At 48.1% G+C, this 14,570-nt stretch overlaps 1 protein-coding gene across 3 annotated transcripts in view; it reads right to left on the reverse strand.

The window, feature by feature from the left end:
• Positions 1-14,570, reverse strand: part of PALLD (palladin, cytoskeletal associated protein) — a gene marked incomplete at its 5' end in the record, with an annotated part of 382,869 nt that overhangs the window by 27,496 nt on the left and 340,803 nt on the right. For all 3 annotated transcript variants that reach the window (XM_082624950.1, XM_082624951.1, XM_082624952.1), the window contains one exon: positions 2,728-2,863. In XM_082624950.1, the coding sequence (XP_082481076.1) occupies positions 2,728-2,863 (136 nt within the window). The remainder of the gene's footprint in view (positions 1-2,727; positions 2,864-14,570) is intronic.

The following is a 14,570-nucleotide window of genomic DNA, read 5'->3' on the forward strand; positions in this document are numbered from 1 at the left end:
GACAGCACCTCCCAGGGGCTGGGTACCCGAGGTGAACACAAGCACGTGCAGTAACCCACGAAGAATGACTGCACACGCGGGCCTGGCAGAGGGGCCGTGAGAGACGCCTGCTGAGCTGACACCCACGACCCACGCGCCTACTTGGGGAGACTATCTGCAAAGAGGGCGGGGAGGCTTCTGCAGCAACCGACCGGCGCTTTGGGCCAAACACAAGAGAAATGTCCACGTTCGTGTTCTGTCTGCTGGGCGGATGGCCGCTCTTGAGCGCTGGCTCTAATAGGACCATCGGCACGTCGGGGGCATTTTAAAAACAAGCATTTGATTCAAGATGGAAAGTAACTAGTAAGGCAGAATCCAAAAAAAAAAAAAAAAAAAGAAAAAAAAAACCTGCAAAAGTTATTTCAGATAAACTTCCAAACTTGTGAATCTAGACACAGATTCTACTGGAAACTATCTAATCAGGAAAATATGTTGGGTAAACTGCTGATTTCCAGCAATTGCTGGTTCCAGTCCCAGCGGAGACCGGCAAGAGAAATAAGACAAGTGCCAAATGACAAAAGACCTGAAGTTCCAGTTATTTCATTTCGTAAAGAAGGGGCCGAGGATGAGAAGAGGTACAGGCAGTGTCTGCTGCGTGGGATGTCTCGTAGTGAGTTGTTCTGTAACGTTCTCACGTGTGTTAAAACATCATGAATTCAGGGCTTCCCTGGTGGCGCAGTGGTTGAGAGTCCGCCTGCCGATGCAGGGGACACGGGTTCGTGCCCCGGTCTGGGAGGATCCCACATGCCGCGGAGCGGCTGGGCCCATGAGCCATGGCCGCTGGGCCTGCGCGTCCGGGGCCTGTGCTCCACAGGGGGAGAGGCCACAGCAGTGAGAGGCCCGCGTACAGCAAAAAAAAAAAAAAAAAAAAAAAAAATCATGAATTCAGTTTTCAGAGAGAGTTTTAAATACCTGTTCTCTGAAAAGCCTTCCTAACGTCTGCAGGGAGGACTATACCAGCATCATAGGGAGGACTGGAGTGATGCCACCCTGTTCCTTTGGAGCAGAAGCATCATTTGACACCCAGGCCGTCACCAGATGTACCTGCTACCACCAGGAACCAGAGTCACTTCATAGTTTTGTTTCTAAACTACTATGCCGTGTGGATCGACGAGCTCTAAGAAGCCAGAAATAAGTATGGAATGATGTGCAACATCAGAAAAAGCTGTTTCAGGGTCTCATTTTCTAAGAAAGGAAACCTTACTTTTCTTGTCTTTTTTAAACTCTCAAATGTGGAAATCTATGGAAAATACTGGAAATGTCATTCACTGCTAAACAGACAAATACCAAAAAAATATATTTATACACGAGATATATGATATATATATATATAACAAATATAAATACACATAGTATAATGTAAGAGCTTATAGAAGTCTTACTTTTTAACCAAGAGTTAGTCCATAAGGAATATTTAAACAAGCAACCAAAAAAAAAAAAAAGAAAAAAAAAAACCCTGGAGAGATGCCTTTACCTGGACTGAAAAAGTTCCCATAAGTATTTGTTTTAATCCATCAAAGGCTCTGGTTGACAGAGCCACAGGGCAAACTTCCAGAATATGTGCATTTACACGTGCAACCACTTACTTCAGGGAGAATATATGTTCCCTTGGTGAAAATCTTCTCTTCGAAATCACTAACCAACACAAGCACTCATCAGCATTTTAATCTTCCTGAGCTCAGATCAGGACGCCCTAATAATTAAAACCAGCATCCAACACCCTCCTCTGGTCTCCATCTTTCCGATCAAACGTGGCTTGTGCTCACATTTTTATCTATCAATGCTTGATAATTACAATTCCTAGAAAACTTAATTAGTACAGAGACTCTCCTGAAAAAGGTGTCTGAGGGAGATTTTATACCAAGAGGCCCTTTTCTGCTTCTACTTAAGAGCCGGGCAAATTTCCCCATAGTAAAGCCCAAAAGGCTCCTTTTCCCTACCTGAGATCTCATTTACTAGACTTGCTTTTCCTGTCCCCTTGAAGTACTCTGATGTGATAAGAAAAGGGTCAGTAACCCCCAAAAAACAAACAAAAAAGACTGGCAAGGAAACATGAAGTCCACTGGAGGAAACATCTTCTGTGCACACTGTTACCAGAGCTACTCTGGTCGACTTCACAATTCTGCAGCCTTGAAACAGAATTACTATTTTCTTCTTGAGTTGAGCTGTCCTGCCCTGACAGACTAGAACGAGGATGGGAGGCAAGCCTCCTCTTTCAGGTGACGGAATCCGTTTCTCCTAACAGTCTGGGCTCCAGCCATGGGCTCCTAAGGAAAGATGCTTTTTGCGCAGAAGCAGTGCAGGGCACGGAATCCAAATTCTGCTTCTGGAACTTTAATTCCAGTTCACTGCTCCCAGGGGGCGTGGCTCTCCCCACGCCCACCCCTCCAGCGGCATTTGCTCCTTTTTCTCTGCAAGGTCGCAGGTCCTCACTGTCCTCCTCCCGGCCTCACCCTCAGTCCTGCCCCCCTCCCTTCCCTGCAACCTGCTGTGATGCCCCAGGAATGGTCCGTGACAGGAAGCAGCAGAAAGCAGCCCTCTCCCCTCCCCCACTTCCCGGACCCAAGCCTCAACACGCAGAGGAACCTGGGGGCTCGGGGTACCGGGCCAGCGGTGAGGACGCGTCTCGGGACCTGAGGCCCGGGGGAGGGGGAAGGGCTCGGGGCAGCTCCAGACCCCGCCCCGTACCGGCTGCCCGTTGTTCAGCAGGTCCTCCTTGAAGCGCAACTTCCGCTCCAGGTCCTGGATGACGGCATCCTTCGAGCCCTGGATCTCCTCGTCCGAGGCCATCCGGGCAGTTCTGCTGGCCTTCTTGGGAAATCCCCTGTGGGCAAGCACAGGGTCAGGGTCAGGGTCGGGGCCAGGCATGCACCTCCTGGCCCAGCACCACCCACCCTAACAGCCACACCTGACCCGCTGGGTGTGCGACCAGTGACACTGACGGGAACCGGTCCCCAGATAAAGCCCGTACACCTAGGGCGCACCCGCCGGGGTGAGATGAGGGCCAAGGCCGGGGAAGCGGCAACAAATACGTGGCGCTGTTTATACCCAGACCTGGGTTTCCACCGTGTTAGGTCTGTGACTTCGGGCAAGCTTCCCAACACGTGTCATAAACAGGTGTAACAACACCCACCACCACACGAGACCATCAACAGGGTTTCAGGGAGAACAGCCTTCCGCATCCTTCCCTCCACTCAGCCCTCTGGTCCTCGGCCACCAGTCTACTCAGCATCAGGGCCCCGCCCGCCCTGAGCAAACGTGAACCCTGCCCACTCCGCCCTCCTCCTCTGTCCTGCTCTGGTTGGGTGCAGGGTGCAGGGTGCAGGCCTGACTGGTGCACTGAAGCCACGTGCTGCCTATTCTACTTCCTCCTCCCTCCCAGGGCTGCGGGTAAAGATGAGTGAGAGACGAACACGGTCCAACGGCGGAAAAGAAGGGTGCACATCGCCAAAGGTGAATTTCAAAGACATAATGTCAAGGTTAAAATAGAGCAAGTTAGAGAAGAAGGCACAGAATACACTTTCAGGTGGAGGTGTGGGAATGCAGGTGGGCGGGGTCACGGGTGGAAGGTGTGGGGATGCATGGGCGGGGTCACGGGTGGGAGGTGGGAGGACGCAGGCGGGCGGGGTCACGGGTGGGAGGTGGGAGGACGCAGGCGGGCGGGGTCACGGGAGGGAGGTGTGAGGACGCAGGCGGGCGGGGTCACGGGAGGGAGGTGTGAGGACGCAGGCGGGCGGGGTCACGGGTGGGAGGTGTGAGGACGCAGGCGGGCGGGGTCACGGGTGGGAGGTGTGGGGATGCAGGTGGGCGGGGTCACGGGTGGGAGGTGTGGGGATGCAGGTGGGCGGGGTCACGGGTGGGAGGTGTGGGGATGCAGGTGGGCGGGGTCACGGGTGGGAGGTGTGAGGACGCAGGCGAGCATCACAGCAACAAGGGTGAAGAGACCAGCATCGCCCTTCACAGAACGCCTGGGCCGGTTACCAAATGGCTCGTGCTTCCACCTCCTCCTCCGTAAAGTGTAAAATGTGGGAACTAAAAGCACAGGTCTCACAGGATTATGGGGGAAACCAGGGCCCGCAGGAGGGGCTCTGGGGCAGTGGACAGAGACCACCCTGCAGGGTGGCGGATCATGGAGGGACTGGCCAAGGGAGGCCGAGGGGAGTGAAGAGGACCCCTGGATGCTGAGCAGAGCCCCTAAGAGCTTGCCCACACCCCCGCAGACCCACTGGTCAGGGCCCTGCTCGGCTCTGGGCGCCAGGGACACACGTAGAGCAGACTGAAGTCACGATGCCTGAAAAAATCATCTTCTACAGTGGGGATGGCAGAGGGGGAGGGAGGGGAGGACCCGGTGGGAGGGCACAGTGCTGCCAGGTGACAGAAGTGGGTCCACGAGGAGCTGCACCGGGGTGACCACAGGGAGGGCCACCAGAGCTGGCCCGGGGGTCCACAGGGCACCGGGCACCTCGGGGAGAGGGGTCCAGGCCACGGTGTTCTCGCTTAGTTTAATACGGAACCTTTTCTTTTTTTCTGAGAGTATCTCATTTGGACTAATTATTAACGTAATTCAGAAAACACTAAGAAACTGTGTTAAAAACTGAGCACAGAGTAAGGGTGAAGATCTGAGATCAGGGCAGAAACCAAGACGGAGCATTTGGAAAGGGAGGTGCCCAGCAAGAACAGTGGTTACAGACTCCTGAGGCGAAGTCCTGGCCGCGGAGCGCTCTCTTGTGAAAGGGATTGGTCGTAAGACAGCTGTGGTTGCTCCCCGACGTGGCACCAACTTCTGATGAAAAACAGCAACTCATCAGGAATAAAAAGAGCATCTGGTGACAAACAGATGCTTTCCCTTCTTTAAGAAAAATTTTTTTCTTTTTTTGCATGGTCTGCGGGATCTTAACTTCCCCGACCAGGGATCGAACTCAGAGCCCTGGAAGTGAGAGTGCCAAGTCCTCAACACTGGACCGCCAGGGAAGTCCTGAGATGCTTTCCCTTCATAATGGTTTGTACAATTAAAAATTAAAACGTCTCTTCAAAGTAAACTGTTACCCAAACCAGAACTGTTCGCAAAACCCTGTACTCAGCGCACAGGAACCAGCGGCATCCCGACGCGTCTTACGTGCTGACTGCTCCTGTGCTCAGCCCAAGCACGCAGAAGCATCCTGTCCTGTCTACACCAGCTTCAAGGTGACACCACTGACTATGTTAAATAATACTCATGGGCCTCCCTGGTGGCGCAGTGGTTGAGGGTCCGCCTGCTAATGCAGGGGACACGGGCTCGAGCCCTGGTCTGGGAGGATCCCACATGCCGTGGAGCAACTAAGCCTGTGCAGCACAACTACTGAGCCTGTGCGTCTGGAGCCTGTGCTCCGCAACGAGAGAGGCCGCGATAGTGAGAGGCCCGCAAACCACGATGAAGAGTGGCCCCCGCTCGCCGCAACTAGAGAAAGCCCTCGCACAGAAACGAGGACCCAACACAGCCAAAAATAAATAAATAAACAAATGTGGGGTTAAAAAAAAAAATACTCATGTTGTTGGGGGTAAAAACAGCTCAACCATACACACACACAGGTGGCAAGTAAAACCCTCCAGATTTAACCACGCCAAGTCCCAGGAAGTTTTCTTCTTTTTCCTTGATGACTGAATGACCTTGAGAGCATCCTCCCTTGATGGACTGTTCCAGGTCAACACTGTCCGTGCTCAGAGACACAGCTCAGAGCACATGGCTTAGGAGGTCCTGGGCCTGTCTGGCCACAAGAGAAGTTTTTAAATGAAGAGCCCCCGTATCCTCCTCTTCCCATACTCAGCGAAATCGAATGGAAACTAAACTTCATACAGTTGCAGAGTGAGCAAAATCAGCAACACGCTGTCAGGTAGGAATCCCTCCCATCCAAGAGTGTAGCTCAGAAATTAATGTATAAAAGAGGGAATTCCCTGGCATCCAGTGTTTAGGACTCTGTGCTTTCACTGCCAAGGAGGCCCAGGTTCAATCCCTGGTCGGGGAAAAAAGATCCTGCAAGCTGCATGGCCAAAACAAAAATTAATGCATAAAAGAGCCCGAGAGAGATTGGTTCAAGATGGCGGAGCAGAAGGACATGTGCTCACTGCCTCTTGCGAGAGCACAGGAATCACACCTAACTGCTGGACAATCGACAGGAAGACACTGGATAGAAAGATACCCCACATCCAAAGACAAAGGAGAAGCCACAATGAGACGGTAGGAGGGGCACAATCACAGTAAAATCAAATCCCATAACCAATGGGTGGGTGACTCACAGACTGGAGAACACTTATACCACAGAAGTCCACCCACGGGAGTGAAGGTTCTGAGCCACACGTCAGGCTTCCCAACCTGGAGGCCCAGCAACGGGAGGAGGAATTCCTAGAGAATCAGACTTTGAAGCCTAGTGGGATTTGACTGCAGGACTTTGACAGGACTGGGGGAAACAGAGACGCCACTCTTGGAGGGCACACACAAAGCAGTGTGCACATCGGGACCCAGGGGGAAGGAGCAGTGACCCCAAGGGAGACTGAACCAGACCTACCTGCTAGTGTTGGAGGGTCTCCTGCAGAGGCAAGGGGTGGCTGTGGCTCACCCTGGGGACAAGGACACAGGCAGCAGAAGTTCTGGGAAGTACTCCTTGGCGTGAGCCCTCCCAGAGTCTGTCATTAGCCCCACCAAAGGGCCCGGGTAGGCTCCAGTGTTGGGTCATCTCAGGCCAAACAACCAACAGGGAGGGAACCTAGCGCCACCCATGAGCAGACAAGTGGATTAAAGTTTTACTGAGCTCTGCCCACCAGAGGAACAGCCAGCTCTACCCACCACCAGTCCCTCCCATCAGAAAGCTTGCACAAGCCTCTTAGATAGCCACATCCACCAGAGGGCAGACAGCAGAAGCAAGAAGAACTACAATCCTGCAGCCTGTGGAAAAAAACCACATTCACAGAAAGATAGACAAGGTGAAAAGGCAGAGGGCTATGTACCAGATGAAGGAACAAGATAAAACCCCAGAAAAAACAACTAAATGAAGTGGAGATAGGCAACCTTCCAGAAAAAGAATTCAGAATAATGATAGTGAAGATGATCCAGGACCTCGTTAAAAGAATGCAGGCAAAGATCGAGAAGATGCAAGAAATGTTTAACAAAGACCTAGAAGAATTAAAGAACTAACAAACAGACATGAATAAAACAATAACTGAAATGAAAACTACACTAGAAGGAATCAATAGCAGAATAACTGAGGCAGAAGAACGGATAAGTGACCTGGAAGACAGAATGGTGGAATTCACTGCCACAGAACAGAATAAAGAAAAAAGAATGAAAAGAATAGAAGACAGCCTAAGAGATCTCTGGGAAAACATTAAATGCAACAACATTCGCATTACAGGGGTCCCAGAAGGAGAAGAGAGAAAGGACCCAAGAAAATATTTGAAGAGATTATAGTCGAAAATTTCCCTAACATGGGAAAGGAAACAGCCACCCAAGTCCAGGAAACGCAGAGAGTCCCAGGCAGGATAAACCCAAGGAGAAACATGCTGAGACACATAGTAATCAAATAGGCAAAAATTAAAGACAAACAGAATTTATTGAAAGCAGCAAGGGAAAAACGACAAATAACATATAAGGGAACTCCCATAAGGTTCACAGCTGATTTCTCAGCAGAAACTCTGCAAGCCAGAAGGGAGTGGCATGATATACTTAAAGTGATGAAAGGGAAGAATCTACAACCAAGATGACTCTACCCACAAGGATCTCATTCAGATTTCATGGAGAAATCAAAAGCTTTACAGACAAGCAAAAGCTAAGAGAGTTCAGCACCACCAAACCAGCCCTACAACAAATGCTAAAGGAACTTGTCTAAGTGGGCAACACAAGAGAAGAAAAGGATTGACAAAAATAAACCCATAACAATGAAGAAAATAGTAATAGGAACACACATATCGATAATTACCTTAAATGTGAATGGATTAAATGCTCCAACCAAAAGACATAGGCTCACTGAATGGATACAAAAACAAGACATACATGCTGTCTACAAGACACCCACTTCAGACCTAGGGACACATACAGACTGAAAGTGAGGGGATGGAAAAACATATTCCAAGCAAATGGAAATCAAAAGAAAGATGGAGTAGCAATACTCATATCAGATAAAATAGACTTTAAAATAAAGAATGTTACAAGAGACAAGGAAGGACACTACATAATGATCAAGGGATCAATCCAAGAATAAGATATAACAATTATAAATATATATGCACCCAACATAGGAGCACCTCAATACATAAGGCAACTGCTAACAGCTATAAAAGAGGAAATCGACAGTAACACAATAATAGTGGGGGACTTTAACACCTTACTTACACCAATGGACAGATCATCCAAACAGAAAATTAAGAAGGAAACACAGCTTTAAATGACACAATAGACCAGACAGATTTAATTGATATTTATGGGACATTCCATCCAAAAACAGCAGATTACACTTTCTTCTCAAGCGCGCATGGAACATTCTCCAGGATAGATCACATCTTGGGTCACAAATCAAGCCTCAGTAAATTGAAGAAAATTGAAATCATCATCCTGATACCAAAACCAGACAAAGATACTACAAAAAAAGAAAATTACCGACCAGTATCACTGATAAATATAAATGGCAAAAATCCTCAAGGCAATAGTACCAAACAGAACCCAACAACACATTAACAGGATCATACACCATGATCAAGTGAGATTTATGCCAGGGATGCAAGGATTCAATATACACAAATCAATCAATGTAATACACCATATTAACAAATCGAAGAATAACAAACATGATCATCTCAACAGACACAGAAAAGGTTTTGACAAAATTCAACAGCCATTTATGATAAAAATTCTCCAGAAAGTGGGCACAGAGGGAACCTACCTCAACATAATAAAGGTCATATATGACAAACCCACAGCAAACATCATTCTCAATGGTGAAAAACTGAAAGCATTTCCTCTAAGATCAGGAAGAAGACAAGGATGTCCAGTCTCACCACTATGATTCAACATACTTTTGGAAGTCCTAGCCACGGCACTCAGAGAAGAAAAAGAAATAAAAGGAATACAAACTGGAAAAGAAGAAGTAAAACTTTCACTTTGTGCAGATGATACTATACATAGAGAATCCTAAAGATGCCACCAGAAAACTACTAGAGCTAATCAATGAATCTGGTAATGTTGCAGGATACAAAATTAATGCACAGTAATCTCTTGCATTCCTATACACTAACAATGAAAAATCAGAAAGAGAAATTAAGAAAACAATCCCATTCACCACTGGAACAAAGAGAATAAAATGCCTAGGAATAAACCTACCTAGGGAGACAAAAGACCTGTATGCAGAAAACTATAAGACACTAATGAAAGAAATTAAAGATGATACCAACAGATGGAGGAATATACCATGTCCCTAGATTCGAAGAATCAATATTGTGAAAATGACTATACTACCCAAAGCAATCTACAGATTCAATGAAATCCCTATCAAATTACTAATGGCATTTTTTTTTACAGAGCTAGAACAAAAAATCTTAAAATTTGTATGGAAACACAAAAGACCCCAAATAGCCAAAGCAGTCTTGATGGAAAAAAACGGAGTTGGAGGAATCAGACTCCCTGACTTCAGACTATACTACAAAGCTACGGTAATCAAGACAATACGGTATTGGCACGAAAACAGAAATACAGATCAATGGAACAGGACAGAAAGCCCAGAGATAAACCCACGCACATATGGTCACCTTATCTTTGATAAAGGAGGCAAGAATATACAATGGAGAAAAGACAGCCTCTTCAATTAGTGGTGCTGGGAAAACTGGACAGCTACATGTAAAAGAATGAAATTAGAACACTCCCTAATACGATACACAAAAATAAACTCAGGGCTTCCCTGGTGGCACAGTGGTTGAGAGTCCGCCTGCCAATGCAGGGGACGCGGGTTCATGCCCTGGTCCAGGAAGATCCCACATGCCGCGGAGCGGCTGGGCCCGTGAGCCATGGTCGCTGAGCCTGCGCGTCTGGAGCCTGTGCTCCGCAACGGGAGAGGCCACAACAGTGAGAGGCCCGCGTACAGAGAAAAAAATAAATAAATAAATAAACTCAAAATGGATTAGAGACCTATATGTAAGACTGGACACTATAGAACTCTTAGAGGAAAACATAGGAAGAACACACTTTGACATAAATCACAGCAAGATCTTTTTTGATCCACCTCCTCCTAGAATAATGGAAATAACAACAGAAATACACAAATGGGACCTAATGAAACTTAAAAGCTTTTGCAAAGCAAAGGAAGCTACAAGGAAGACGAAAAGACGACCCCCAGAATGGGAGAAAATATTTGCAAGCGATTCAATGGACAAAGGATTAATCTCCAAAATATACAAACAGCTCATGCAGCTCAATATTAAAAAAACAAACAACCCAATCCAAAAATGGGCAGAAGACCTAAATAGACATTTCTCCAAAGAAGATATACAGATGGTCAAGAGGCACATGAAAAGCTGCTCAACATCATTCATCATTAGAGAAATGCAAATTAAAACTACAATGAGGTATCATCTCACATCTGTTAGAATAGGCATCATCAGAAAATCTACAAACAACAAATGCTGGAGAGGGTGAGGAGAAAAGGGAACCCTCTTGCACTGTTGGTGGGAATGTAAATCGATACAGCCACTATGGAGAACAGTATGGAGGTTCCTTAAAAAACTAAAAATAGAATTACCGTATGACCCAGCAATCCCACTACTGGGCATATACCCTGAGAAAACCATAATTCAAAAAGACACATGCACCCCAGTGTTCATTGCAGCATTATTTATAATAGCCAGGTCATGGAAGCAACCTAAATGCCCATAAATAGACGAATGGATAAAGATGTGGTACATATACACAGTGGAATATTACTCAGCCATAAAAAGGAACGAAATTGGGTCATTTGCAGAGACGTGGATGGATCTAGAGACTGTCATACAGAGTGAAGTAAGTCAGAAAGAGAAAAACAAATATCATATATTAACGCATAAATGTGGAACCTAGAAAAATGGTACAGATGAACTGGTTTGCGTGGCAGAAACAGAGACACAGATGTAGAGAACAAACGTATGGACACCAAGGGGGGAAAGTGGCAGGGGTGGTGGTGGTGGTGGGATGAACTGGGAGATTGGGATTGACATGTATACAGTAATATGTATAAAACGGATAACTAAGAACCTGCCGTATAAAAAAATAAATAAAATTCAAAAAAAATGAGCCCCAGATACACAAACTAAGTTTCTGTACATCAATTCTATTATTTTTACTGATTTTTATTATGAAGCCAAAGCTGTTGGCGTCCAGGTGGGCACCTGAAGCTCATGCTTCAAGGAGAGCATGTAACTTTACACTAATGTTACACTCTCTCCCCGTTGCCTTTGGGCCCTGGCACACGTGTGTGCGCTGTGCCCACCTGCGCACCGTGTAGGGCCACCCAGGACCGAGGTGTCCTTCCAGCTGCTCCTGGGGCAGGTAGCTCAACAGAACCATCACCCGAGACGCAGCCTGCTACTTTCTGGGGAATACTTGCTTGGGACTGGATGCACATTTTTGTGGAATCCTCTAAGACGCTGGACCCAGTAAGCCCAATGACAAGACCCTCGGGGCCTCCGCCTCTACCTGTTTCCTGTGGCAAAGTCCACTGCCGGTTCTGTCTTTTCTATTAGTTACTATCTAACCACGGTCCCGACTTGTAAACGTCTAAACTACAATGGAATCTGTTACAAACTTTTCCTTAAGACTTGGGGGTTTTTGTTGGTCTGCAGTCTTCCTTAGTCACAAAACACTAGACATCAGATTGGTTACAGATCAGCCTAGGCCACAGGCCAAGGCGAAGCCCCTCCTGGCTGGGGCTAATTCCAGAACCTGGGAAACCCGCCCCCCCCCGCCGGTGCCCCTCACCTTGAAGGGAGGATGATGACGCGGTCCCCACCTGCCTGTTCCTTGTAAGTCAGTGAGAAAGCGAGGACGAGGACACACTGCCTGTCAAGAGCTGAGAGGCTGCAGGATAAAAGCTCTCACCGCACGGGCATCACAGCTCCTACCGACACGTGCCTCTGCTGACAAACACAGCGAAGCCTGCTTAGTATAAAAGAGGCCGTTCAGAGTAGAAAGCACTACAGCACCGTGGCTACCTGCTGCCTGAGAGCCGGTTCCAGGAGCGTGAAGGTGGGTGAGAAGTGCAGCGCCCAGCGGGCCACCTGGGTGGGGTCTGATCCGATGCACCCTGAGACTTGCCCAGCCACTCGGGACCAGCAAAGGCAGAGCCGCTGCCCTCTTCCCGGGAGGGGGGTGGCCCTCCCAAATGCCCTGGATGCCCACCGCCTTTCGGGCTGATTCGCTGAGCAGGGGACAGGATCACAGCAATGGAAGCAGCGATTCCGAGAGGAGGGGAATACATTCATTTTAAAAAAGTGAGGCCCGGGCTCCTCCTCACAGCCTCCGTCTGAGAGGTTTAGTCACCTGAACGTCTGTGTCCGTCACCAGCTTTGAGAAGGCAGTATGTTCCCTGCAGGTGACCCCACGGCCCGGGGAAGAAGGCAGCTGTCTGAAGAAGGCAAGGCGCGAGGGGCCTGGATGAACAGAAGTCCCCCCAGGCCCCACCCACGCGCGAGGACGCGCGCCGGGAGAGGCCGCTGTCCCGGGCCTCCCTGCCTCGCCCTCCACCGCGCAGACGCGAGCAGCAGAACTTCATCGCCACAGACTACTTAGACCTACTGTTCGACAGATGAAGGCAGGACGATGCTAGACGTGCGAACAACACAACAGCCAGTCCTCTGAGTGATGACTCAGGAAACTGCGGTAATATCTGAGATTTATACTCAATAACGTGGCACAGCAAGTCGGCAAACATACAACAACAAACCCACCCAACTGCTGGGTTTCTCCTTCACCGAGTCACGTGTAACCGGTCCCTTTCGTAGCACGTGACATACATGGCAAAAGTGTTCGACCAGAGGAACGACGTGTAAGTGAAACCGAGTGTGTTGTCACAATCACCACGAATGAGCAATGACACAGAAGTAAGTAACTGGAAAGAGTCACTGGACAAGAGCTCGGCAGTTCCGGCAAATTCTCTGAATCGTTATGATGGATAAATAGCCACTTTTTTGTTTTTAATTCAGAATGCAAAACGAGTGATGCCACAATTCACCAGAGGAAAAGAATGTTTCAAAAGTCACATGTATGAAACCGAAAGAACGAATTCTTCAAGTGTGTGTGATATGGCAACAGGAAAGGGTAACCACACAACAGTGCCTCGTGGGCTGGCACAGAGCTGGAAGCCTGGGGTTGCCACTGAACCCTGGGGTCACAGCGCCTAACTACCTCTGGGATACAGTTTTCCACAGCACAAAACCAGCGTGATTTCTCCATTAACTTTTTTTCCCTTAACCTTTTTATTCTATATTGGAGTACAGCCGATTAACAACGTTGTGATGGTTTCGCAGTGACTCAGCCCTACATACACATGTATCCATTCTCCCCCTATCCAGTAACTTCCAAGAAGCGGCAGGAGCTGCTGGACCCTCTCTGGGAACAATTATAAAATTATTTTGATTCCGTATGAGTAACTACGACAGATGCTAATAAGAGGCCAGCGCTTCTATGACTCGAGGTAAGCCCTTAAAACTGCTTAACGCAAGAGAATTTCAAAGTCAAAAACCAGAATAAACCACTTTTTCTACTTAAGATGATAAAAGGTATGACCCCTCCACCACCAAGGCTTTTTGGTAGACTCATCTTTGTTCAAATTCCACCTGAGAACTAATAGGCGGATGATTTATATAGGACTCGTCTTCCGGGAAGCAAGATTTCGTGCCGTTTCTTAGTAAGACAGGACAAAGGGTGTCAGGTAACAACCCCCTCCCTTCCTGACAGTTAGCTTCTTTGAAGCAAGATAATATTCACTCCCCAGATGCCAAATAAAAGCTCAAACACAAAAGGAGGGGAGAGAGACAAAGGTTTTCTCAGGCCAGGGGACTGACTCGCCTCTCAGCAGATACCCATGATACATCCTTACCATCCAGACCCTCCTCCCTGATTCGACTTATTTATGTTGCCATTTGACTGAGCTTTTTCTAATAAAACTTTGAGAAGGAGCCAGATTTCAAACACAGAATTCCTGCAGGCAGCATTTAGAAAGTGCCTAACAAAACGGGACGCAGCTAACAGGAGCTCCTGGACACACCTTGTCGTGGGCAAAGAGCACACCCCGGGGTGGAAAACTTGCACGTGAACGAAGAGAACTGGAATTCTAAGGTCTTCGCGTTTTTATTCCAGTACTAAACCCAGCTTAGGATTTCCTTCTTTTCTCTCTGAACACTATTGGGATCCTGGCGAGCCCTGAAGCAAGATTCCAGCAGGAAGGGTTGAGACAGGGAACTGGCCTGGCCTTGGCTGGCACACATTTCTGAACCCCTCGGTCAAAAGGGTGAGTTCTAGCTCTTACTCATCACACTGTAGA

The sequence above is a fragment of the Mesoplodon mirus genome, assembly GCF_964341445.2.
Source record: "Mesoplodon mirus genome assembly, chromosome: 1".
Lineage (NCBI taxonomy): Eukaryota > Metazoa > Chordata > Mammalia > Artiodactyla > Ziphiidae > Mesoplodon > Mesoplodon mirus.